A 25,941-nucleotide genomic window follows, 5' to 3' on the forward strand; every position below is an offset into this window, starting at 1 on the left:
TCTTTCAGCTTGAGAAAGGCTGATCGCATTCTTCCCCTATGGTTTTCTCACTCCACGTCTTTGCACCTTTCATTATAATATTTTACTTTGTCTTCTTGAGGCACCCTTTGAAATCTCCTGTTCAGATCTTTTACTTCATCATTTCATTCCCTCTAGCTACTCTACAGAGTCTTTTCTGACATCCATTTTGGTCTTTTCTTTCTTTCCTGTGTTTTCAATGGCCTTTTGCTTTCTTCAACTATAATGTTCTTGATGTCATCCCACAACTCACCTGGTCTTCGGTCATTAATGTACAATTCATCAAATCTGTTTTTGATTAGGTCTCTAAATTCAAGTGGGATATACTTAAGGTCATATTTTGGTTCTTGTGAACTTGTTTTAATTTTCTTCAGTTTCAACTGAAGCTTGCATATGAGCAATTGACGGTCTACTCCACAATCAGATCCCTGGCCTTGTTCTGACTGATGATATTGAGCTTTTTCATTATCTTTCTCCACAAATGTTGTCAATTTGATTCTTGTGTTTTCCATCCTGTGAGGTCCATGTGTATAAAAAATGAGAAAAGATATTTGCAGTGAATAAGTTGTTAGTTTTGCATAATTCTGTCATGTGATCTCCAGTGTCATTTTTATCACCAAAGCCATATTGTCCAACTGCATATCCATGTTTGTTTCTACCTTTTCACATTCTAATCACCAGTGATTATCAATGCATCTCAATTGCATGTTTGATTAATTTCAGACTGCAGAGATTAGTAAAAATCTTCAATTTTCTCATCTTGATATTATTGATCAATGCATATATTTGAATAATAGCATTATTATCTGGTCTTCCTTGTAGACATATAGATATTGTCCTATCATTGACAGCATTGAACTACAGATCTTGAAATGTTCTTTCTGACAATGAATGTGATGCCATTCCACTTCAATTTGTCATTCCTGCCAAAGTAGACCATATGATTGCCTTATTCAATATGGCCAGGGCCTGTCCCTTTCAGCTCACTAATACCTAGGATACCGATTTTTATGCATTTCATTTTTGACAACTTCCAGTTTTCCTAGATTCATACTTCATAGGTTCTACATTCCAATTATCAATGGATGTTTGCAGCTGTTTCTTCTCATTTTGAGTAGTGCCATATCAGCAAATGGAGGTCCCCAAAGGTTGACTCCATCCACATCATTAAGGTCAACTCTACTTTGAGGAAAGCCGTGGTGGCCCAGAGGTTAAAGAGCTTGGCTTCTAACCAAAAGGTTGGCAGTTCAAATCCACCAGCCACTCCTTGGAAACCCTATTGAGTAGTTCTACTCTGTCCTATAGGGTTGCTGTTAGTCAGAATTGACTCGACAGCTACAGTTCTAGTTTTTGGTTTTCTACTTTGAGGAGGCAGCTCTTTGCCAGTTGTATTTTGAGTGCCTTCCAACCTGAGGCTCTCATTTTCTGGCATTATATTAGACAATGTTCCACTGCTGTTCATTAGGTTTTCACTGGCCAATTATTTCAGAAGTAGACTACCAGATCCTTCTTCCTAGTCTGTCTTATTCTGGACACTCTACTGAAACCTGTCCACCATGGGCGACCCTGTTGGTATTTGAAAAACCAGTGGCATAGCTTCCAGTATCACAGCAACATGCAAGCCACCACAGAACAACAAACTGTTAGACAAAATGTTGTATGGACAGTTAATCAGAACATATTCTTAGTTAAGGCAGAATCTACAGGTTTTTGTCCCCAAATCATATTAGGTACCAATCTCAAAAATTAATTTCTTTAAATAGAATTATTTGTAATTCTCTGCTCAACTTAAATTCCTTCATGTCTATGTCTGGTTTCCCCATTATCTTTTTAGATTTCATACTTACTGGATTTGAGTTCACAAAGTATTATGCCTTGTAAATCTAAAATGGTACACCATCTTACCACTGTTTGTCCCTCTAAAACCTTACATTAATGTCTATCGAAGGGAAAATTCAGTTTTAATGCTAGAGGAAATCAGGTGTCATGCTCTGCTGTATTTCTGAGGGTGTCATCCATGAAGGAGCGTTGCAAAAAACTGTTGAAATATTCTTGAATTTGGCTTAGAATATCTTCTTTATGATACAGTGGCATAGAATGTTTGCAGTTCATCTTTTCTACCACACATTTCATTATAAATAATAATAATGTCTTTGCTGATATATATTATTATTAGTAACATTTTTGTTCTCATTATTTTTGCTATTTTTTCTGTAGAATGATGTTAGGTTCTCTGATTACTCCTTTAACTTCTCTAATGTCACATAACGTGTCACAAACATTTCGAGAATAATGTAGACATATACATTGCTAACATTAATGTGTATTTCACTTTATGTATAGAATATGTATAAAAGCTCAATAATAGACATTGACCACTCTCTACCTCTGGACACTTATCCTTTGCTATATTTGAAAAGGATGGATAGATAAAGCATATTGTTTACCATTCCTCTTTATAAAATCAGAGAAGGCAAGGATTAGAGAGTTTTCAGGTGTCAACTACTCACCTGCGGTGTAGAAGAAACACATAAGGATCCAATCTTCTAGAGTTGCGCTGCTCTATATCCCTAACACCAGTGTTACAGATCGGAGATGTTTACATTAGATGTATCAAGGTATTTATATTTATAGACATTGGCTTTGGGGTGAGTCGGGATTTTTGGTTTTTCAAGAGATGCATGAACCTAATTAAATTCAAATAAAGTAATAAGACTTAGTTTTTTGTTCTTCCATTTGAGCTTAAAAACAAAAACCCAACCTGTTGCCATCAAGTTGATTCCAGCTCATTGTGACCCTATAGGACACAGTAGAACTGCTCCATAGGGTTTCCAAGGAGTGTCTTGTGGATTCGAACTGCCGGCCTTTTGGTTAGCAGTCAGTCTCTTATCCACTGCACCATCGTGGCTTCCCTTTCAGCTAAGCAGCTGTAAAATTATATCTCATGCAAGGAAAAAAAGAGACTTAGGCTAACCTTTGAACTATCCGGAATATTTTCAATTAACACACATTTTTCTAAATTGTCAAACTAGGAGCATTTAATTTTTACTTTTCAGATTGTGAGCACCCCCAATTGGCTTGTGTCAAAATCAACTTTGCTCAATATTTTAAAAAATCTGTATATATATATATTATATATTAATATATTATAATATCATGTATTAATATACATAATATATATAATATATTGAGAAAATACTTTATACAGTTCTCATTTGTTGTGTCCAAGAGTAGTTGAGAGAAAAATGATGTGCCTCTGCACAATATTTTAATTTCCAAAGATCAAATAATAGATATTGATGTAAACATAGATACAAATATATAAACGTGTGTGCGTGTGCACGCATGTTTTGGGCTTGTATTTTGGATATATTGGTTATATTGTTTCAGAAATAATAGCTCAATCTTAGCATATTTTTGCTCTATCGAAACATGAAATAGTATGTAATTTTCTTTAACATTACAATATATTCATTCTCTTTCTATATTATGTTTGCTTTGAATAACAGCCAATAGATTTAAAGACTATGGTTATGAATATATTTATGGTTATAATTTATTTCTAGACATAATTTTTCTACTTTTTGTTTTTACTAAGTACATTCATTTCTGTTTTCTTTATATATTAAAGATTATCAGTAAATATTTTTACTTGATTTCTATATTTCAGATTAATATAGATTATTTATTAAATCAAGCTCTTGAGAAAAAGCTTAGGGAGTTGTGGCATGTTAAAAGTATGGACCTGAACCAGGTTGCTTGGACTTGAAATTTGGCTCCAATAATAAGGAGCAATGTATCATTAGGCAAAGTACTTAATCATCCTTATGTCAGAATTTTCATCTTTAAATCAGGAAATATAATTGTAATAACCATATAGGGTTATTGATATGAGTAAATGTGCTTAGAAAAGTGTGCTTAACATATAAAAAAGTTAGCAATTTGTATGTCTGAATTATTCTTGAAATGTACATGACACTTAAAGTGGCATCCAATATTTCTTTCATATGTACACCAAGGCAGTTTTTTTTTAAACATTGTAGTCCCCTCACAAATTTTTGTGAGTGATAATACTTTCTTTAATATGTAAAAATATAGATGTCTTTTGGTATAAAATATTTGAGATGTTGCTTTTCCATTCCAAGAATGAGAGGAGAGTCTTTTGAACAAGTGCTAGAGATTAAGAGAGTGGGCTCATTTCTTGGATGGTGAGTTGGCACTTCAATATTTTTGTAACTCTTGGAGGTTACTTTTCTCTGAGTGTAGTGTAATGTTCATTACATACTCACACACTATAGAAACAGAAATTGAAAGTGTCCCAAGACATGAGATAAGGCTGATATTCAGTGGTATTTCTCAGCAGCTGTATCCTATGTAGAAGCCTCTATAAACACCTGTGTTCCAGCAATGTGAACCTTACTGCATTCCCTGGGCCATTTGTTGCACAGGCAGTTGGCAGCAGAGATGCATATGGATCCCAGTCCATTGACTCCCAGGCACTGCTCTTTCTCCACTGCACTCAGTTATGAGAATTCCGTAGAGGATGGTATTTGCCCCCATCATTTTCAATTCCTACACCTATTGATCTCTCTGCTTACCCTACATACCTTTGAGAGGATGAATATGCAGTGCATATAGCTTCTTCAAAAAAGAAATTGTTGGTAACAAGCAAATCTGTTTTAAAGACTTTCTTAATATAACAATTCAAAAAGATTAAATCAAATATTATTCTGCTGTTGATGTTCTCACACAGAATTTGCTAATCTTATCCAGAATCTTGGCTTGTTTAATATACTCCTTATGGGCTTCAGCATCTTGACTCCTGGACAAAGGAACATGAATCTGCAATAAGTCATACATATAGTGTAACATTACACAAACTGTATCAATGCACTAAAAAATGATAGAATATCATGGAATAAAGGCTTTCTGGAGCCACTGAAAATGGATAAACCCTGAAACTATTGCCCTGAGATAACTTTCAAACCTTAAACCAAAAATATCCCCTGAAGTCTTCTTAAAACCAAACAATAGTTTAGCTTAACTAGTAAAGAATATCTGCTTTGAGCATTGTGCTCTGTTAAAACCTCTCTGTGGGATCAAATTGACAACAACTCAAAAGATTAATTAGAAAACTGAGGGTACAGTGAGTTTATATTAATGGGTAGGAACGACTTGGAAAAGGAGGGTGAGAATGGCCGCACAACTCGAAGAACATAATGTTACTGAATTGTACGTGCAGAAATTGTTGAATTGGTATATGTTCTCTTGTGTATATTCTCGACAACAGTGACAAGATAAAATAAATTATTTAAAAACTAGAAAAAAAGTAATTCTTAGGATTGGACTATGAAATATCGTGCTTAGGTATAATTTTCAGATTCTCTTTTTCCTTGAGAAAATTTATGCTGATCTACACAGAAATGGGAAAGCAGTGGTAGAATTCTTGCCTTCCATGCTGGAGATCCTAGTTTGATTTCTGGCCAATGCACTTCATGTGCAACCACCGCCCATTTTTTAGTGGAGGCTTGAGTGTTGCTACAATGCTGAATAGGTTTCAGGGGGACTTCCAGACTAAGAGGGACTAAAGAAAGGCCTGGTGATTTATTTCTGAAACTCAGCCAATGAAAACACTTTGGTTCACAAAGTTTCAATCCCTTGGTGCAGGAGGTTGCCATGAGTCAGGGGCCATCTTAATGGCAGCCAACAACAACACAGAAATGGGTGAGGGCAAAGTGTTACAAACAAGAGCCTGTTAAAGGTAGTCTTTCTCTCAGCACTTCTGCCAGTGCCCTCTGAGATGCCCTCTCTCCTTGTCTTCCTTTGTTCACCAGCCCCCAGTTTGACCCATGGTCCTCAAGTGAAGGCCCTTATTCCCCTGGCGGCAGTGGGAACATTTGAGCTGTGACAGAGTGAGGATGAACATGAGACCAGGGCCAGCTATGTGCTCTCGTGTCAGCCCAGCTCAGTATCACAAGAGTGAAGGACCTGCAGTGGACAGGCTTCTTCAGAATGATCACAAGGGGAGGACAAAATTGTGCACACATAATCAAAATAAATTAAATAAGTAAAATTCATTTTGTTTAGTTATGCTGGAGAATGCTTTCAAATAAATAAAAATCGTCTCAATAAGAGACAAATTGGCATTGGAAAATATTTTAATCAACCTGTTAATTTGAGAGCTAATATACAAAATTTTATATAATCAATTAAAAAAAATTTTTATAGATGTTTAATTAGAAATTATTTGATTTGAGTGCAAAAATAAAATTTTTTTAGACAGAAGGACACCTCTATGCTTTATATTTATATAACAGCATGGTTACAAAGGGCATACAGTTACATTTTAATGGTGGAAACTGATAGAATAAACATTATAAAGCATACAGTTATTAAAATGTCAGAAATTAAAGAATTTCAAACAAAAAGAAAGAGGGATGCTTTATTCCAAATATAAATGATAGCTTTGAGTTACACATGCTCAATTATTTTTGTAACCTCTATTTTTTCAACAAAATTACATAGGTAAAACATATTTCATATATATGTAATATATAGTTAAAAATAATAAGACTTTGGGGGAGGAGCCAACATGGTGCTATAAACAGAAGCACCACACCATCCCTCCACAGCAAAAACCCGGAAAACTAAGTAAAACAGAGACAAATGTCAATCCTGGAACCCTGAGTGTTCCCTGAGATAAAGAACGCAACCAAGCACCGAATGAAATAAAAAACTGATGGAGAAGCGAAAGCCAAGAGAGATACCATCAGGTAATGAAGCACGAATTTGCCATCTTGGACCCCTGTTGGAGATTGGCAGATGGGGAACACAGAAAAGCACCTTCACAGAGCTCCCAGTGGGAGACAGAGCACCCAGTAACCAGCGATATATGCTTTCTCATTCCCCACCCTTCTTCCCACCTGCTCAGCCCCCACCGCTTTCTAGCTGGTGGCAGTCACTGGGCTGGCTGAAAACTGCAGGCTCTGTGTCAGGTCTTGGACTCGCCCCTCTCACATGGAAGAGTAGTGGACGGAGAGTATGAAAAAGCAGCTTTGCAGAGCTCCCAACAGGAAACAGAGCACCCAATAACCAGCAATATATGCTTTTCCTACCACCCACCTTTCTTCCCGCCACCTTGGCCTACACTCTTGGCTGGGAGGCACTGGTTTTCACTCTGTGGCACTTAGATTCACCCCACCCACACTGGTCTGCCCTCTCAGTGCTATTTCTTTATTGCTGATGTTGCTTTTCTCTGCTTCTTTTGGTTTCTTCCCTGCCTCTCATCTCCTCTCCCTTCTTTCTCTTGAACACCTGGCTCTGTACGATATCTTTGCTTTTTCTTGAAAAGCTGTGAAGCTCCATTCAGCAGGGGAACTACTTCCCTGGCGCATGACACCATACTTGTGAAATCCCCAGGGCCTTTTTGTTGTTGCTATTGTTTGTTTCTTTTTGTTTGTTTGTTCTGTTTTGTTCTATTCTGTTTTGCTTGTTTCTTTGTTTTCTTTCGTGGCTTGAGAGCCCCCTCGCCAGATGGAACACACAGAAATCAAATTGACTACATCTGTGGAAAAAGACAGTGGAAAAGCTCAATATCATCAGTCAGAGCAAGTCCAAGGGCCGAATGTGGAACAGACCATCAATTGCTCATATGCAAGTTCAAGCTGAAACAGAAGAAAATCAGAGAAAGTCCACAAGAGTAAAAATATGACCGTGAATACATCCCACCTGAATTTAGAGACCATCTCAAAAACAGATTTGACGCATTGAACATTAGTGACCAAAGACCAGACGAGTTGTGGAATGACATCAAGGACATCATCTATGAAGAAAGCAAGACGTCATTAAAGAGACAAAGAAGAAAGAAAAGACCAAGATGGATGTCAGAGGAGACTGAAACTTGCTCTCGAATGTCGAGCAGCTAAAGCAAAAGGAAAAATTGATGAAGTAAAAGAACTCAACAGAATATTTCAAAGGGCAGCTCGAGAAGACAAAGTAAAGTATTATAATGACATGTGCAAAGACCCGGAGATGGAAAACCAAAAGAGAAGAACACGTTCGGTGTTTCACAAGCTGAAAGAATTGAAGAAAAAATTCAAGCCTCGAGTTGCAATAGTGAAGGATTCTATGGGGAAAATATTAAGTGACGCAGGAAGCATCAAAAGGAGGTGGAAGGAATACACAGAGTCATTATACCAAAAAGAATTAGTCAATGTTCAAACATTTCAAGAGGTGGCATATGATCAGGAACCAGTGGTACTGAAGGAAGAAGTCCAAGTTGCTCTGAAGGCATTGGCAAAAAACAAGGCTCCAGGAATTGATGGAATATCAATTGAGATGTTTCAACAAACAGATGCAGCACTGGAGGTGCTCACTCACCTATGCCAAGAAATATGGAAGACAGCTTCCTGGCCAACTGACTGGAAGAGATCCATATTTATGCCTATTCCCAAGAAAGGCGATCCAACCAAATGTGGAAATTATAGAACAATATCATTAATATCACAGGCAAGCAAAATTTTGCTGAAGATCATTCAGAAACGGCTGCAGCAGTATATTGACAGGGAACTGCCAGAAATTCAGGCTGGATTCAGAAGAGGACCGGGAACCATGGATATCATTGCTGATGTCAGATGGATCCTGACTAAAAGCAGGGATAACCAGAAGGATGTTTACCTGTGTTTTATTGACTATGCAAAAGCATTCGACTGTGTGGATCATAACAAATTATGGATAACATTGCGAAGAGTGGGAATTCCAGAACACTTAATCGGGCTTGTGAGGAACCTTTACATACATCAAGAGACAGTTGTTCGCACAGAACAAGGGGATACTGATTGGTTTAAAGTCAGGAAAGGTGTGCATCAGGGTTGTATTCTTTCACCATACTTATTCAATCTGTATGCTAAGCAAATAATCCAAGAAGCTGGACTATATGAAGAAGAATAGGGCATCAGGATTGGAGGAAGACTCATTAACAACCTGTGTTATGCAGATGACACAACCTTGCTTGCTGAAAGTGAAGAGGACTTGAAGCACTTGCTAATGAAGATCAAAGACCACAGCCTTCAGCATGGATTGCAACTCAACATAAAGAAAATAAATATCCTTACAACTGGACCAACGAGCAACATCATGATAAACAGAGAAAAGATTGAAGTTGTCAAGGATTTCATGTTACTTGGATACACAATCAATAGCCACGGAAGCAGCAGTCAAGAAATCAAAAGACGCAATGCATTGGGTAAATCTGCTGCAAAGGACCTCTTTAAAGTGTTGAAGAGCAAAGATGTCACCTTGAAAACTAAGGCGCACCTGACCCAAGCCATGGTATTTTCAATCACATCATATGCATGTGAAAGCTGGAGAATGAATAAGGAAGACCAAAGAAGAATTGATGCCTTTGAATTGTAGTGTTGGTGAAGAATATCATCTATTCCATGGTCAGCCAAAAGAATGAACAAATCTGTCTTAGAATAAGTACCAGAATGCTCCTTAGAAGCAAGGGTGGTGAGACTGCGTTTTACATACTTTGGACGTGTTGCCAGGAGGGATCAGTCCCTGGAGAAGGACACCATGCTTGGCAGAGTACAGGGTCAGTGGAAAAGAGGAAGACCCTCAATGAGGTGGATTGACACAGTGGCTGGAACAATGAGCTCAAGCATAACAAAGATTGTAAGGATGGTTCAGGACTGGGCAGTGTTTCACTCTGTTGTGCATAGGGTAGCTATGAGTCAGAACTGACTCAACGGCACCTACCAATAAGAACATCCATGGGAATAACTCATCAATTTTTGGTAATTTTTTCTGCCCTTGTTTTTAAGCAAAATATAAAATAATTATCCTAAACACGCAGTTTATGATTTTTATAATAAAAATGCTATTTGGGTATACCCGTTATCTTAGTTTCCTATTGCCACTGCAGTAAAAAAAAAAAAAAAAAAAAGAATGAAAGAAAAGATAAAAACACAAGTGGGTGGCTTTGGGGAACAAAAAATGATTTTCTCACAGTGCAGGAGTCTGTAAGTCCCAATTCAGGGCACTGTCTCTAGGGAAGGTGCTCCTTTGTCTCTTCCATCTTGTAGTAGCTGCTGCCAATCCTTGGCATTCCTGAGCTGTAGGTGCAGCCATTTCCTTGTAATGTGGAGTCTCCCCTTGTTTATGTGTCTCTCTATGTCTTTATCGCTGTTTATTAAACACTACTAAGATGAGATTAAGTGTAGGAGCCCAACCTACTTCACTATGGCCTCATTAACATAATAAACAAAAACTCTATTTCCAAACAGGGTCATAGTTACAAGTACGAGGGTTTGGAGTGCAATGTAACTTTCTGAGAGACACAGTTCAATCAATCTATAACACCCATCAACCTGTCAATACTTTAGAAAAAATATATATACATAATTAGGAAGCATATTTGTAGTATTTTGTTTCCTTATAGTCTGTCTTCATAAATCTGAGAGGTATCACAAAAGGACAGCATGTAGTTATTGACGTACAGAAAGTGTCCAGGGGATTAGAATAATCTAACAAAATATAGGATACTTCTGAAGAATATCCTTTATTTCAAATGGTTCTCAAGATATGTTTAGCTATGTTATTATTATTATAAAAAATATGATTAAATGGTACTTTTCAATAAGGGAAAACATATTTTGAAGGTTATTGTTTCTGTTGGTGCAAAACTCAGATTCTGGCAAAAGGTAAACATATGTGTAAGGAGGGCAGGTTAAAGAGGGAAAGATTAGAGAATGACATGCATATTTGTTTTCCTGAATATCAACATTAATGATAGAAATATCTAATATTAATTAAGAACTACTCTATGCCAGTTCGTCATACTGTGAGGACTTGTGTGATGCTGTGATGCTGGAAGCTATGCCACCAGTATTCAAATACTAGCAGGCTCACCCGCAGTGGAACGGTTTCAGTTGAGCTTCCAGACTAAGACAGACTAAGAAGAAGGACCCAGCAGTCTACTTCTGAAAAGAATTAGCCAGTGAAAACCTTATGAATAGCAGCAAAACATTGTCTGATATAGTGCCATAAGATGAGCCCCCCAGGTTGGAAGGTACTCAAAATACAACTGGGGAAGAGCTACCTCCTCAAAGTGGAGTTGACCTTAATGATGTGGATGGAGTCAAGCTTTCAGGACCTTCATTTGCTGATGTGGCATGACTGAAAATGAGAAGAAAACAGCAGAAAACATCCATTAATAAATAGAGCATGGAACCTATGAACTATGAATCTAGGAAAATTTGAAGTTGTCAAAAATGAAATGGAACACATAAAGATGATATCCTAGGCATTAGTGAGCTGAAATGGACTGGTTTTGTGAAAGTTTACAAATCAAGTCAGTCTCTCATACAAAAAGTTATACACCCCTTGCTATGTACTCCTAGCTGCTCTCCTCCTAATGAGACAGCACACTCCTCCTCTCCACCCTGTAATCCCTGTGCCCGTTTAACCAGCTTCTGTTCCCCTCTGCCTTCTTATCTCACCTCCAGGCAGGAGTTGCCCACATAGTCTCATGTGTCTACTTGAGCTGAGAAGCTCACTCCTTACCAGTATCATTTTCTGTCCAATCCCCGTTTGAAGAGTTGGCTTTGGGAATGGTTCCAGCCTTGAGCTAACAAAGGGTCTGGGGACCATGACCTCTGGGGTCCCTCTAGTCTCAGGCCATGAATCTGGTCTTTTTATGAGAATTTGAGATCTGCATCCCACTGTTCTCCTGCTCCATCAAGGATTCTCTATTGTGTTCCCTGTCAGGGCAGTCATCAGTGATAGCTGGGCACCATCTAGATCTTCTGGTCGCAAGCTGACATAGTCTCTGGTTTATGTGGCCCTTCCTGTCTCTTGGGCTCATCTTTACCTTATGTCTTTGGTGTTCTTCATCCTCCTTTGCTCCAGGTGGGTTAAGACCATTTGATGCATCTTAGATGGCTGCTTGCTAGCATTTAAGGCCCCAGATGCCGCTCACCAAAATGGGATGCAGAACATTTTCTTAGTACATTTTGTTATGCCAGTTGGGTATTGGTCATTTTAAATTGGACAATCATATGGTCTCCTATGCCAGGAATGACAACTTAAAGAGGAATAGCATTGCAGTAGTTGTCACAAAGAACATTTCAAGATTTATCCTAAAGTACAACAGTTTCAGTGATGGGGTAATATCCATATGCCTACAAGGAAGACCAGTTAATGCGACTGTTATTCAAATTTATGCACTAATCACTAAGGCCAAAGATGAAGACATTGAAGATTTTTACCAACCTCTGCAGTCTGAAATTGATCAAACATGCAGTGAGGATGCAGTGATAATTACTGGTGACTGGAATGCTAAAGTTGGAAACAAGAAAGATCTGTAGTTGCAAAATATGGCCTTGGTGACAGAATTGATGCCGGTGATCACATGATTGAATTTTATAAGACCAACGACTTCTTCATTGCAAATACCTTTACACCAACATAAACAGTGGCTATACACATGGACCTCACCAAATGGAATACACAGAAATCAAATTGACTACATCTGTGGAAAGAGACAATGAAAAAGCTCAAAATCATCAGTCAGAACAAGGCTGGGGCCAACTACGGATCAGACCATAAATTACTCATATGCAAGTTCAAGTTGAAACTGAAGAATATTAAAACAAGTCAGTGAGAGCCAAAGTACAATGTTGAGTATATCCCACCTGAATTTAGAGACCACCTCAAGAATAGATTTGACATGTTGAACACTAATATCTGAAGACCAGAGGAGATATGGAATGACATCAAGGACATCGTGCATGAAGAAACCAAGAGGTCATTAAAAAGACAGAATATAAAGACCGAAATGGATGTCAGAAGAGACTCTGAAACTTGCTTTTGAACATCAAGTAGCTAAATCAAAAGAAAAAAAAGATGAAGGAAAATAGCTGAACAGAAGATTTCAAAGGGTGGCTTGAGAAGACAAAGTGAAGTATTATAATGACATGTGCAAAAACCTGGAGATAGAAAATCAAAAGGGAAGAACACACTCAGCGTTTCTCAAGCTGAAAGAACTGAAAAAAAAATTCAAGCTTTGAGGTGCAATACTGAAGGATTCTATGGGGAAAATATTAAACAGCACAGGAAGCATCAAAAGAAGATGGAAGGAGTACACAGAGTCACTATACCAAAAAGAATTGGTTGATGTTCAAACATTTCAGGAGGTAACATACGATCAGAAACCTATGTTACTGAAGGAAGAAGTCCAAGCTGCACTAAAGGCATTAGCGAAAAACACTATATCTAAAATGGGCGCCCTCAGTTGCTATTTCATTATCTTGTTTATTTCCTTTATAGAACCTTTCGTATTCTGTTGTTAGCATGTTCATTTGCTTACTTGCCTACTCTGTCACTCTTCCACCTTCATGAAGGCAGGAACTGTGCCTGTCATCTTCACAGCTTTGTGCCTTGTGTTTAGAACATTGTCTGATACATGCTAGACTCCTAACAAATATTTACTAAATTAATAAATCAATGAATAATGAAATCATTCTCTCCAAGTCTTGACCCCACCTCTATTTCTTCACTATCTCTTGAATCTATCCCTCTGATCCTCATAACAACTGCTCTGGTTCAGGCTCTACCACTTCCTACCTGGATTTTTGTAGCACTCTACTATTCAGTGGACCACCTTGTCTCTTTTGCCCCTATCACTCCATTCTCCACACAGCAGCCGTGGAAGTAAGCTTTTAAAAATGGAATACCAATTGAGATGTTTCAACAGATGCAGTGCTGAAAGTGCTTACTCATCCATGCCAAGAAATTTGAAAGACAGCTACCTGGCCAAGTAACTGGAAGAGATGCATATTTACGTCTCTTCCCAAGAAAGGTGATTCAATCCAATGTGGAAATTATCAAACAATATCATTAATATCAGATGTAAGCAAAATTTTGCTGAAGATCATTCAAAGGCAGCTGCAGCAGGGTATCAGCAGGGAACTACCAGAAATTCAAGCCAGATTCAGAAGAGGACGTGGAACCAGGGCTATCATTGCTGATGTCAGATGGATCCTGGCTGAAAGCAGAGGATACCAGAAAGATGTTTACCTGTGTTTTATTGACTATGCTAAGGCCTTCAACTGTGTGGATCATAACAAACATGGATAACATTGCTGAGAACTGGAATTCTGGAACACTTACTTGTGCTCATGAGGAATATATATGTGGATCAAGAGGCAGTTGTTCGAACAAAACAAGGAGATACTGCATGGTTTAAAGTCAGGAAAGGTGTGCATCAGGGTTGTATCCTTTCTCCGTAACTATTCAATCTGTATGCTGAGCAAATAATACAAGAAGCTAGACTATATGAAGAAGAATGGGGCATCTGGATTGGAGGAACCAAGGATGACACAACCTTGCTTGCTGAAAGTGAGGAGGATTTGAAGAACTTACTGATGAAGATCAAAGACCGCAGGCTTCAGTATGAATTACACCTCAATAAAAAGAAAACAAAAATCCTCACAACTGGACCAGTAAGTAACATCACGATAAACGAAGAAAAGATTGAAGTTGTCAAGGATTTCATTTTACTTGAATCCACAATCAACACCCATGGATGCAGCAGTCAAGGAGTCAAAAGACGCATTAAAAAAAGCATAGCATTGGGCAAATTGTCTGCAAAAGACCACTTTAAAGTGTTGAAAAGCAAAGATGTCACCCTGAGGACTAAGGTGCACCTGACCCAAGCCATGGTGTTTTCAATGGCCTCATATGCGTTTGAAAGCTGGACAATGAATAAGGAACACTGAAGAAGAATTGACACCCTTGAATTGTGGGGTTGTCGAGGAATATTGAATATACATACCATGGACTGCCAAAAGAATGAGCAGACTGCTCCTTAGAAGCAAGGATGGCGAGATTACGTCTCACTTACTTTGGACATGTTATCAGGAGGGATCAATCCCTGGTGAAGGACGTCTTGCTTCATAAAATAGAGAGGCTCAGAGAAAAAAAGGAAGACCCTGAACAAGATGGATCGATACAGCGTCTGCAACGATGGGCTGAAGCATAGCAACAATTGTGAGAATGGCACAGGACCAGGCAGTGTTTCGTTCTGTTGTGCATAGGGTCGCTATGACTCAAAACTGACCCAGTGGCACCTAACAACATAACAACAACAACTATGCCAGAAACTATGCTACAATGTTTGGAATGTAGTCACTTTTCATAAGCTTCTGAAAATGGATAATGCATGCAGCTTTGTCGGCAGATTCTTCTCTCCGCTCCTGCTTTTCTCTCTACAGCAGAGTTGATCCTGCCTCTCTCTGACTCACATCCTCCTGCGATTGGAGTGGCAGGCACATTTGTGTGGGGTTCTGACCAGGATATCCTGGCTCTTCCAGGCTTGGAGTCAGGTATCATTCCTGGCTCATCTCCCTAAACATTAATTAGCCATTTGAGACTGATTAATCTTATCTGTGATTTTGTGTCCTTCAAGGTGCTGCCATTCCTTTGTAGAATAAAACTTGCTCCTTCCTGCTTGCTCTCAGAATGATTTATTGCTCCTTATTCTGTTTCCTTAGGGCTAACTCAATAGCTCTATCATAAAGACTTTATTATTTCTACCTATCTGTCTCCCTCACTAAGCTATGAGATACCTAGGCCCAGATGACCATAGCAGTTTGTTGTATGAGGCAGCATGCACCCGAGAAATGCCATCTGAATAACAAAAATAAGTATTCATAGATCTTGAAATTATATTTGTAGAGTTGATTAAAAAACCCTCCTCAAAGCTTAGGTAATGTAATAGAAGAAAGTCAATAGAGTTTTAAAAGAGCAACAGAGTAAAATTTTGCCAAGAAGAACTGAAAATATTAAGTGAAGGTCTTTTAAAAATTCCATTTAAACATGTAATTCATGAGGAGGAAAAATATTGAAATGTTTGGACTAGTAATGAGATTGATTAACTCTTTATATTATTAGGAAAATTAAGACCAATTTAATAAACAAAAAAATTGGCAAAGTTTCTGGAAATTTTTCAGTGTCTTATTTGTAAATTTTTGTGCCAATGGTATCAATTTAAAAGGATGATATAGAAGTTGAAATATCTTCAATATAAATAGATTAAATATTTACTAAAATGTTTGATATGTTGCTTCTCTTTACACTTATGTTAAAATCCAAAACTTTAACCTGACTGTTAACCCTGACTGCTTAAAACACTTGTCTGCCTTTTCTTTTGATTTCTGAGTGCACACACCACACACTCTTGTTAGTTTTTTTCTCTCTCTCTGGATGGAACTAGTCTTCCCTCCAGTGTTAACTTTCATGTTCTATTCACCTTTTGGCTAACTGTTTGAAATGCACTTTCTAAAAGGACGTTTCCCTTGCTTCCCAACCTATTTTGATATAATAGCACTTTCCTGAATGACATTTGTAATATTTTGTAGTGGCATGTTTACTTGTATGATTATTGTTAAATACCTGTCTATATCACCCTTCCTAGATATTATGTCGTTGTTAGGTGCCATGAGTCGGTGCCAACTCATGGCGACCGTCTACAGCAGAACTAAACACTGCACAGTCCTGTGCCATCCTGACGATTGTTGCTGTTTGGACCCATTGGTACACCCACTGTGTCAATCTATCTCAATATCTAGATATTGCATCTAGATATTACAAGCTCCAAATTACTAAAAAATACATTACAATCTGCTTATCACTGGTCTGTATTCACATAAATGTTATGTTTTCTCTTTTTTTCCCCCATAAGATAGAATAGGGACATCAGTGAGTACAAGGAGAATGAGTCCTCCTTCTGGCTTTGTGAACTTCTCCTGGCAGCAAGCCACAGAACTGTGTTCCACAATACTGGGAGTAACTGCCTTTTAAGTATCCAACTGCAGAATAAGGAAAATTGGCTGTATTCATGAAATAATTATCATTTCCAAAGCACTTGCCAAAATGAGGAATTACTTCTGACATTCTGGGTGTTTAATGAATCATTTATCAGCATTTATATGCCTTTTTATAAGGAAATGATTGAAGACACCAGTGATTATCCTTTTGACGATTTTAACTATATTGCATATATTGTCCAAAGGCTATATCTGACATACCGCATGGGATTACCTTATTTAATTAATTCTTAGCTATATATATATTTTTCACATCTTAACATCTCTGAAATTGGTGCACATGTAGATGTGTGAGCACTTTAGTTGAAAACTTCTCGTAAGACTAAGAAATTGTCAATGTCAGAGCTTTTTTGACTCAAAGAACTAAAGTTACATAGGTAAGGTAAATGTGTATTTTGAAAAGTAACAAAATTACTGTACACACGTAAGGAGTCTTTTTTTTTTTTTTCATTTCTAACGTAGAAGATTATTTTGATGATCCTTTCAGGGTTTGCAAAACCGCTGAATAAAACAAACAAACTCCTTAAAATTTGCAAATACATTCACATGCACAATTTAATTTTATCATCATGACAACTGTTTAAGGAAGAGGAGATTTTGTGTCAGCCCATCATATAAATTAAAAAGCTTAGTGTTCCTTGTTAAATGATTTGGTAGCAACATTGCTAGTAAGAGCTGAAGCTAAATGCTCTAACATTAATACTATTGATGTATTTTGATGTGAAAGCAGAGGAGAAATGTGTTAGCTCTGGACTTTGAGGCTTCGATTTGAGTTGCCTTAGCCATTTGTAACAAGGGTTAGTGATGTCACAGTCTCATCTCTATGAATGTGAATCTCTCTTGCGAATCAGTCCATGTGGACTGACGGCTTGCTGAGCTACTGGTATGAGTTGCTGTATACCAGACTGTGTAACCCCAGGCTTTCCTCAGGACAGTGACCTGCTGGACCAGCGGAAACACTGCTTCACCGTGCAGTCTGAGTGTGGGGAGGACCTCTACTTTTCCGTGGAGCTTGAATGTGACCTCACACAGTGGGAGCGAGCCTTCCAGACAGCAACATTCCTCGAAGTGGAGCGAATACAGGTGAGGGTCTGTGCAGTTCTAGGATCTGTGGCCCCCAGAGGTCAATGACCACTCCCCTAGAGTTTTAATATGAATTCAAATCAATGTAAAATTAGTTATCTTAGTCTTGAGCTCCTTCTGAGACACATTTGATAATTAGCTATTGTTATTAAATGAATAGTAACACAACTCTGAATTCAATTTCAATATCTTCACAATTTGATCTTTCCAGGCTATTTGCTACTACTCACCAAAAGTATATTTCTAATTTTAATTATAAAATGCTCTAATTTGAATCTGATGTAGGAAAAGCTCTGTTTTAAACTCATTGTTTACCAGGCCATTTCCTGTTCTCTCACCATGATCCCCTGATTGCTGCCCAAATGCCTCCTTTTTCTTACTCTGCTCTTTCTACCAGAAGCCTTCTCTTCATCCTCATCCTTCAAGACCATGCACAGTATTTGAAGCTTTGTCAAAGGTCATATTATCTGGGAAAATTTTTCTGATTTCCAATCTGCCCTGCCCACTGCATACCATGAATTCTTTCACAACAACCTTGTGCAAACTCTTTCCTCTTGCCACTTTTTGAAAACCAGCATCGCTTTTCTTTGTCTATTTTCTCAGGTCTATTCACACTTCGGAAACCCTGGTGACATAGTGGTTAAGAGCTATGGCTATTAACCAAAAAGGTTGGCAGTTCAAATCCACCAGGTACTCCTTGAAAACCCTATGGGGCAGTTCTACTCTGTCTTCTAGGCTCACTGAGTCAAAACTAACTCAAAGGCAGTGGGTTTGTTTTGTTTTGTTTTGTTTTTTTGGATTCGCATTTCTCTTTGTATTGAAGTGGCTTATGGGCATGTCATTTCCCACACTAAATTATAGGTTGTTAGAGATTATTTTATTCATTCTTATTCATGCGAATCTCCCTTGTGGATCAGTCCACAGGAATTACTGTGTATTTTGCACATAATAGATATTTAATAAATACTTGTTGAAATGTATTAAGTATGAACTCATGTCTAGATTGCACTTCATATATCCCTCAGCCTCTACAGTTTGCAGGATCATGGCCTGAAACAGGTCCTTCAAACACAGGTTCAGACCTTTACCCTCTGGCCACATTGAATGGAAATGACTCCCTTGCCTCATGCCTTGGATTCATAGAGCCAAGACATGAACAGACACAAGAACTCTTGATTTTGAGAACAGATCTACGATGATATTATAACATTGGATATCCCAGAATGCTTGCCTATAACAGATTTGGATACATATGTTTGTAAACATGTGAAACATATTTTGTAAGGTACGTTAATATCTTTCTTTTCTTATAACAAACCTCCCCAATCCCCATGTGAAGGGACACCACTATGACATGACAGTGAGGGGAGGAGGACACAGTGACTTGAATGTCAACTGCATCATTGCTCAACTGGCCATTTCTGTTAGCTCTGACAAGATCTTTGTATGCCTAGACATGTTCACATAGCAGAGAAATACAATTTCAATACCTTAGTTGTGTAAAATCTCAATTCAGTAAAATAGATACTTCAGTATCAAAAAGTGGAAAGATGGAAAACATGTTAAATATTATTTTATTCTAAGCGTCAACATCTAAGACCATTTTCAAACATTAAAATATAATTTAATTGAATAAGTTCAGTTTTTATTATTTATATTACTAGATACAAGTTTTCCTAATTATCATGTTCACTGGAATATTCCACTTCACCTAGAAACAACTCCGTGGTAATTTTTACATGTTGGTCCCAATTTAAGATTTCATTTCATCAATCTCCTAAAGTTTAGAAATGAATTAGAAATAAGATTATACTATTTCTCTGTATTTTAATACTGTCCTTAGAATCTGGGCTTCATATTCTCTAAGTGAAGGTCCTACGCAATGCAATACAATGGACTTTATCTGTGAACAAGTTGGGTTTAAGATGGCATGTGGTGATAGCATATCAAAACATATAATCCCTTTTTGGCTGTTGATTGTTTTTTAGATTTTTAATATATCTTTCTTCACTGTATCAGAAATTAGTAATAAATGGCTGAGCACTTTGATAGTGTTATTTTTCAAATACAAGATGTGAATTTATTTACATGAAAAATCTTATGTGTTTTTCTTTTATCTCAATATTTTCATTGCCATGAAAGTTGGTTGTTGTTGTTAAGTGTCATTGAGCTGCTTCTAACTCATAGAGATCCAATGTACAACAGAATGAAACACTGCCTGGTCCTGTACCATCCTCACAATCGTTACTATCCTTGAGCCCATTCCTGCTGCTCTTGTGTCAACCCATTTTGTTGAGGGTATTCCTCTCTTTTGCTGACCCTCCACTTTGCTAAGCATAATGTCCTTCTCCAGGGATTGGTCCCTGCTGATAACATGTCCAAAGAAAGTGAGATGAAGTGCCACCATCCTCTCTTCTAAGGAACATTCTGGCTCTACTTCTTCCAAGACAGAATTGTTTGTTCTTTTGGAAGTCCATGGTATAGTCAATATTCTTCACCAACATCATAATTTAAAGGCATCAATTCTTCTTCAGTCTTCCTTATTCATTGTCCAACTTTCTCAGGCATATGGGGCAATTGAAAATACCATAGCTTGGGTCAGTTTACTCCTCAAAGTGATATCTTTGCTTTTCAGTGCTTTAAAGAGGTATTTTGCTGAAGATTTGCCCAATGCAATACATCATTTGATTTCTCAACTGCTACTTCCATGGATACTGATTGTGGATCCAAGTAAAATGAAATCCTTGACAATTCAGTCTTTTCTCCATTTATTATGATGTTGATTATTGGTCCAGTTGTGAGGATTCTTGTTTTCCTTATGGTGAGGAGTAATCCATACTGAAGTTTGTAGTCTTTGATCTACATCAGTAAGTGCTTCAAGTCCTCTTGGCTTTCAGCAAGCAAGGTTGTGTCATCTGCATATCACAGGTTTTTAATGAGCCTTCCTCCAATCCTGATGCCATATTCTTCTTCATATAATCCAGCTTCTTGAATTATTTGCACAGCATATAGATTGAATAAATATAGTGAAAGGATACAACTCTGATTTTAAACCACACAGTATCCCCTTGTTCTGTTCCAATAAATGCCTCTTGGTCTATGTACAGGTTTCTCATGAGCACAGTTAAGTTTTCTGAAATTCCCTTATTCGCGATGTTATCCATAATCTGTTATGATTCACACAGTCAACTGCCTTTGCATAAGCAATAAAACAGAGGGAAATAGCTTTCTGGTATCATCTAGTAAGGAAATATAATAAAGAAGGAATATGTGTGGTAATGTGAAATAGGCAGAAAAAAGAAAGAATTAGCAAGTACAATTAATAAATTAACATATAAAGTTACTTTAATTATGAAACTAATTTTTGTTAATGGGACGGCACACTAACACTTTCTAGTTCCTAATTCTTATTTTTATACTGTTTTCTGATCTATAGTATATTTGAAAATAGCAAACAATTCAATCTATACCAAAAAATTAAACCAAACCCACTGCCATCGAGTCGATTCCAACTCATAGCAACACTATAGGACAGAGTAGAACTGCCCCATAGAATTTCCAAGGAGTGCCTGGCGGATTTGAACTGCCGACTTCTTGGTTAGCAGCCATAGCACTTAACCACTAGGCCACCGGGGTTTCCAATTCAAAAGTGGACAGAAATTATATAAGTTTGACCATTCCTTTATGTTGATGGTAGTTTTAATAAGGAAGTAATATATGAATGCAAGCATGTAAGATGTTTGTTATTAAGTTAATGTAATTATATCTGAAATAAACTTTTGAGGCCCACGAGATGTATTTTCTTACCTGCTTTTTGCAAAATTTAAGTCCCAATGGATAATTTTGCAGGGCTATAATTTTTCCTTTGCAAATTAAGCTGAACACATGAATATAGTTTTTGGTGAAAGCAACTTTGATGTATTTAGTATTGATCGTAGTCAGAATGTGATACATACAAATTAATTTATATACAGTATTGTAAAAATAAATACCATGTAAGAATTGGGGTTGAAAATCTGATTGAGATGGATAGTGGTGCTCTTTCACACACACTGACACAACACACACATACACACACATTGTAAGCAAATTATAAATAGTTTTCATCATTTGAATATCCCTCTCTGGTTTGCAATTAAATGCAAATAAAATTGCCCTACGGAAACAATAGCACATCGTGTTGTATATAAGTCCCATGATTCTAGTGTGTGTAAATAACATCCTGTAATTTTTTATTTAAGTTTTCATATATATTATTCTTTTCAAAATATTTATATAAGTAAAATTATAGCATAACCTGGTTTCGTTTTTTAAAAATGCATTGCATTTTTTATTTTTAAGGAGATAGGTTTATGCAAATAAAGAGGCAAGTGGTAAATGTCTTTGAGAACTAGTTTGCACCACATGGAAGAAAATATGGAAACTCTAAAGGTCAAGACATCTGTTGTAGTCTTTTTCTTGATTACTGATCCTATGTTTGTGTGCCTGAGAGTTTTCTTTTAATAATATCCGTGAAACTGTTCGGTAATAAAATATGTGTTTTAATATTACATGCCAGGAATTTGAATTAGATCTTTAATAATCCTCCTCTGGTTTCATGTGCTGATATTTAACTACAGGATATAACAACTGAACATACTCTTGCCTCCACCTAATATTTTTTATAGCAGTTGATTACAAATATACCAAAGGGATACAGCAGTACAATGGAAAGTCATGGTTCAAGTGGAACAGGGTGGAAACGGGGCCCCACACACCACTTGGAAGTATCAAAAATCCCTCTAAGCATCTGCTTTATTACCAATACAATGATAATAACACTGTTTTCTTTATATAACACCATGCAAATATCGGTATTGAGTTATATATTGCATGCACTGCTTATTACAGGTACTGTCACACAGTTCTTGATAAATGTTGGCTATTCTTATTGATAGCAGTTCAATCTCACTTAAACTAACAGTGTTTTCTGTTATGTCCAGTGCAAGACATATGCGTGTGTGCTAGAAAGTCATCTGATGGGACTCACTATTGACTTCAGCACAGGATTTATCTGTTTTGATGCTGCAACAAAGGTAATGGGTTCAGCTCCGCTATAATACACATGCTGCAGACATTCCATTTAAGACTGATTAAAATATCTTCTAACAACTCCTTTCAGAATTTTAATTGGCTTTCGTGTGTTGTATTTAAAGTCCTCATATTCATTAACAGAATACAAATGCTTTAATTGATTTAAAGAAAACAAAAGCTTAAATTTTATAAGACAAATAAATTGCAATGAAATACTATAATAATATTAAAATAATTGGATATAGTATTTGTCTTAATGGTTATGGAAAACTTAACTAAGGGATAATTTTCTTCTGACAAAACAGATTTTCTAAAAGTTATTTTTTATATTTTTTCTGCCTCAGCATCTACAAGATCACAGCAGGAAAACCATGTCTCCTTTCGTTTTTATAGCTAATATGTTGGAATTATTGTTGTTGTTAGGTGCCGTTGAGTTGGTTGCAACTCATAGTGACCCTATGCACCACAAAACGAAACACTGCCTGGTCCTGTGTCATCCTCACAATAGTTGTCATGGTTGAGCCCATTGTTGCAGCTACTGTGTCAGTCCATCTGGTTGAGGGTCTTCCTCTTTTTTGCTGACCCTCTGCTTTACCAAGCATGATGTCCTTCTCCAGGGATTGAACCCTCCTGATAACGTGTTCAAAGTATGTGAGACAAAGCAACACATGGGCCCCACAGTATGACAAACTGACAGATGTGCGGGGAGTTGGAATTATAAGATGGAGGAATTTGAAGCGTTAAAAATGAAACACAGATCCTGTAATATAAGAGTTTCATTCATATTCAAATATTTGGAAAATGAGAAGCATCAAAATGAAAGTTCAAAATGGCATTCCAAAGACGTAGCATAAGCACGAATCTTTTATACTCAAATTTGCAGTACTTTTAGAGGATTGGGAAGCATACAAGGGTACATTTGATTGGTTGACATTCAACATATTCTCATAAGACTCATTTATCAAGAATTTCTATTGGCTGTGGTCTGGAGCTGGTTCCTTCTATTTCCTGCAACATTCTGGGTGGGCCACCTCAGAACTTTGTGAAACATGTTATCTTGTTCAAGAGTATGGTCATGGATTATGTACTCTAAATAGTAAAAGCAGGACTTAGGACAAAATGAAGTCCAATTCATACCTGTGTCAGCCATTTTAGTTATGCCAAGCACCTCAGTTTTAGAGTGCTCTTCCACACATCCCTCTTTTGATCATGAATCTCTGTAGAGATTTCTTGATCACCATTGTAAGAATGTTTTCTTCTGTGTGGAATTCTTGTTGGATTAATCTTTGTATAAGTTGGATTTTTCATCAACCTTTTCACTATTCCATAGCTTAGACACTTTGCTTCTATGATCCTCCAGTTGGGGTATGTGTGGAGCAAGGCCACATTTGAAGGAACAACTTATCCAAAAAGACTAACATAAGATGTGAGGTCATTCTCCTCTAAGAACTTAGTTTCTTCAAGGTACATAACCCATTGCATAGCAAAGGGAACCATACTTTGATTACAAGCAATGCACAGGCATTTCATACAACATTAATAAGATCTACAATAATTATCATAGCAATCAAAATGATTAACCTGGTTGGTAGTGTAGAGCACAACTGGGAACCAAAATCACTGGGTAGCCAACTAAATGTATCAAAAAAGGGGAAGAGTCAGGCATAGGTGGTATTGAATGTAGCCAAATAACTTTCTGCTGAATTTTTCTAATATCTTGTTGTACTTTTCCTGTGATATTTGTCCAGGTGCAGCTGGAGGTATTAGCAATGGCACAAACTCCTCCTTGCTGGGCTATAAGGAAATCAAGAGCTATCTCATTATCTAATATACCCATAACAAAAGATTCTAAAGATTTCTGTTGAGCCAACATTCCATCTGCAATATCATCAGAAATTTGAGCCAATTTAGCAGATTTTTTAAGCTGAGGGATACCATGTTGTTGAATCAGTTTTGACTCATAGAGACCCTACGTAAAATAGAATGAAACATTGCCTGGTCCTGAGCGATCCTCACAATTGTTGCTATGATTCAGTCCCTTGTTGCAGCAACTGTGTCAATCCATCACTTTGAGGGTCTTCCTGTCTTTCGTCGACCCTCTACTTTAGCAAGCATGATGTCCTTCTCAAGGGACTAGTTCGTCCTGATACATGTCTAAAGTATGTGAGACAAAGTCTCACCATCCTTGCATCTAAGGATGGTGAGGAATACCATCACTGGGTAGAAGTGCTCTAAGGAATGCCATCCCACCCCAGGTATTTTGGCTATTGAATTATGTTGTGGCATAAAGTCTCTCTTATCCTTAATGAGGCTCTTTCAATCATTAGTCCAGTGTATATCTTCATTATAGGAATGAACAACTAAAGGAACTCCTAAAAGACCTAGGGTGCAATGACCCATCATATTTCAGCTATTTAAGCTGGGTTTTTTAATGCCCAGGTATGGGGTTGGTCACTTGGGTTTGGTTCCTTTATTGTCAGATAGTTTGATCCTCCACACAAAATACATACCCATAAGGAGCATAGTTCATGTTACTTCTGTTATAATTGCATAGGAAGGGGATGGTTTGATTGACTTGCTCAAGCCAACTTTATGTTAAATAATTATTATAAATGACAGTCATCTCATCCTTAGCAAGTTTCAGAGTCTAATACAGAAGGAGGACAAGTTGCTTAAATCTATTTTATTTCCCTTTGGGAAGTCTGGTTTTTATCGCCTGTACTGATAAATTTATTAAGTATCTAGGGGAATCTGCATATTGGACTGGAAAGTCATTTTAACACCTATAATAAGGAAAGGTTTCTTTCACCCTAGTGCAATTCTGTATTCTTTCTGATTTGGATTACATTAAAACATGGTATCTGAGGTAGAGCCAACA

The 25,941-nt window shown here is 37.3% G+C and overlaps 1 protein-coding gene across 1 annotated transcript in view; it reads left to right on the forward strand.

The window, feature by feature from the left end:
• SNTG1 (syntrophin gamma 1) overlaps positions 1–25,941 on the forward strand; it is a 1,301,402-nt gene that overhangs the window by 1,182,877 nt on the left and 92,584 nt on the right. The window contains exons 16-17 of the mRNA XM_049854568.1: positions 17,838–17,990; positions 22,973–23,065. Coding sequence (XP_049710525.1) covers positions 17,838–17,990; positions 22,973–23,065 — 246 coding nt within the window. The remainder of the gene's footprint in view (positions 1–17,837; positions 17,991–22,972; positions 23,066–25,941) is intronic.

The sequence above is a fragment of the Elephas maximus genome, chromosome 15 (genome assembly GCF_024166365.1).
Source record: "Elephas maximus indicus isolate mEleMax1 chromosome 15, mEleMax1 primary haplotype, whole genome shotgun sequence".
Taxonomy (NCBI): Eukaryota; Metazoa; Chordata; class Mammalia; order Proboscidea; family Elephantidae; genus Elephas; species Elephas maximus.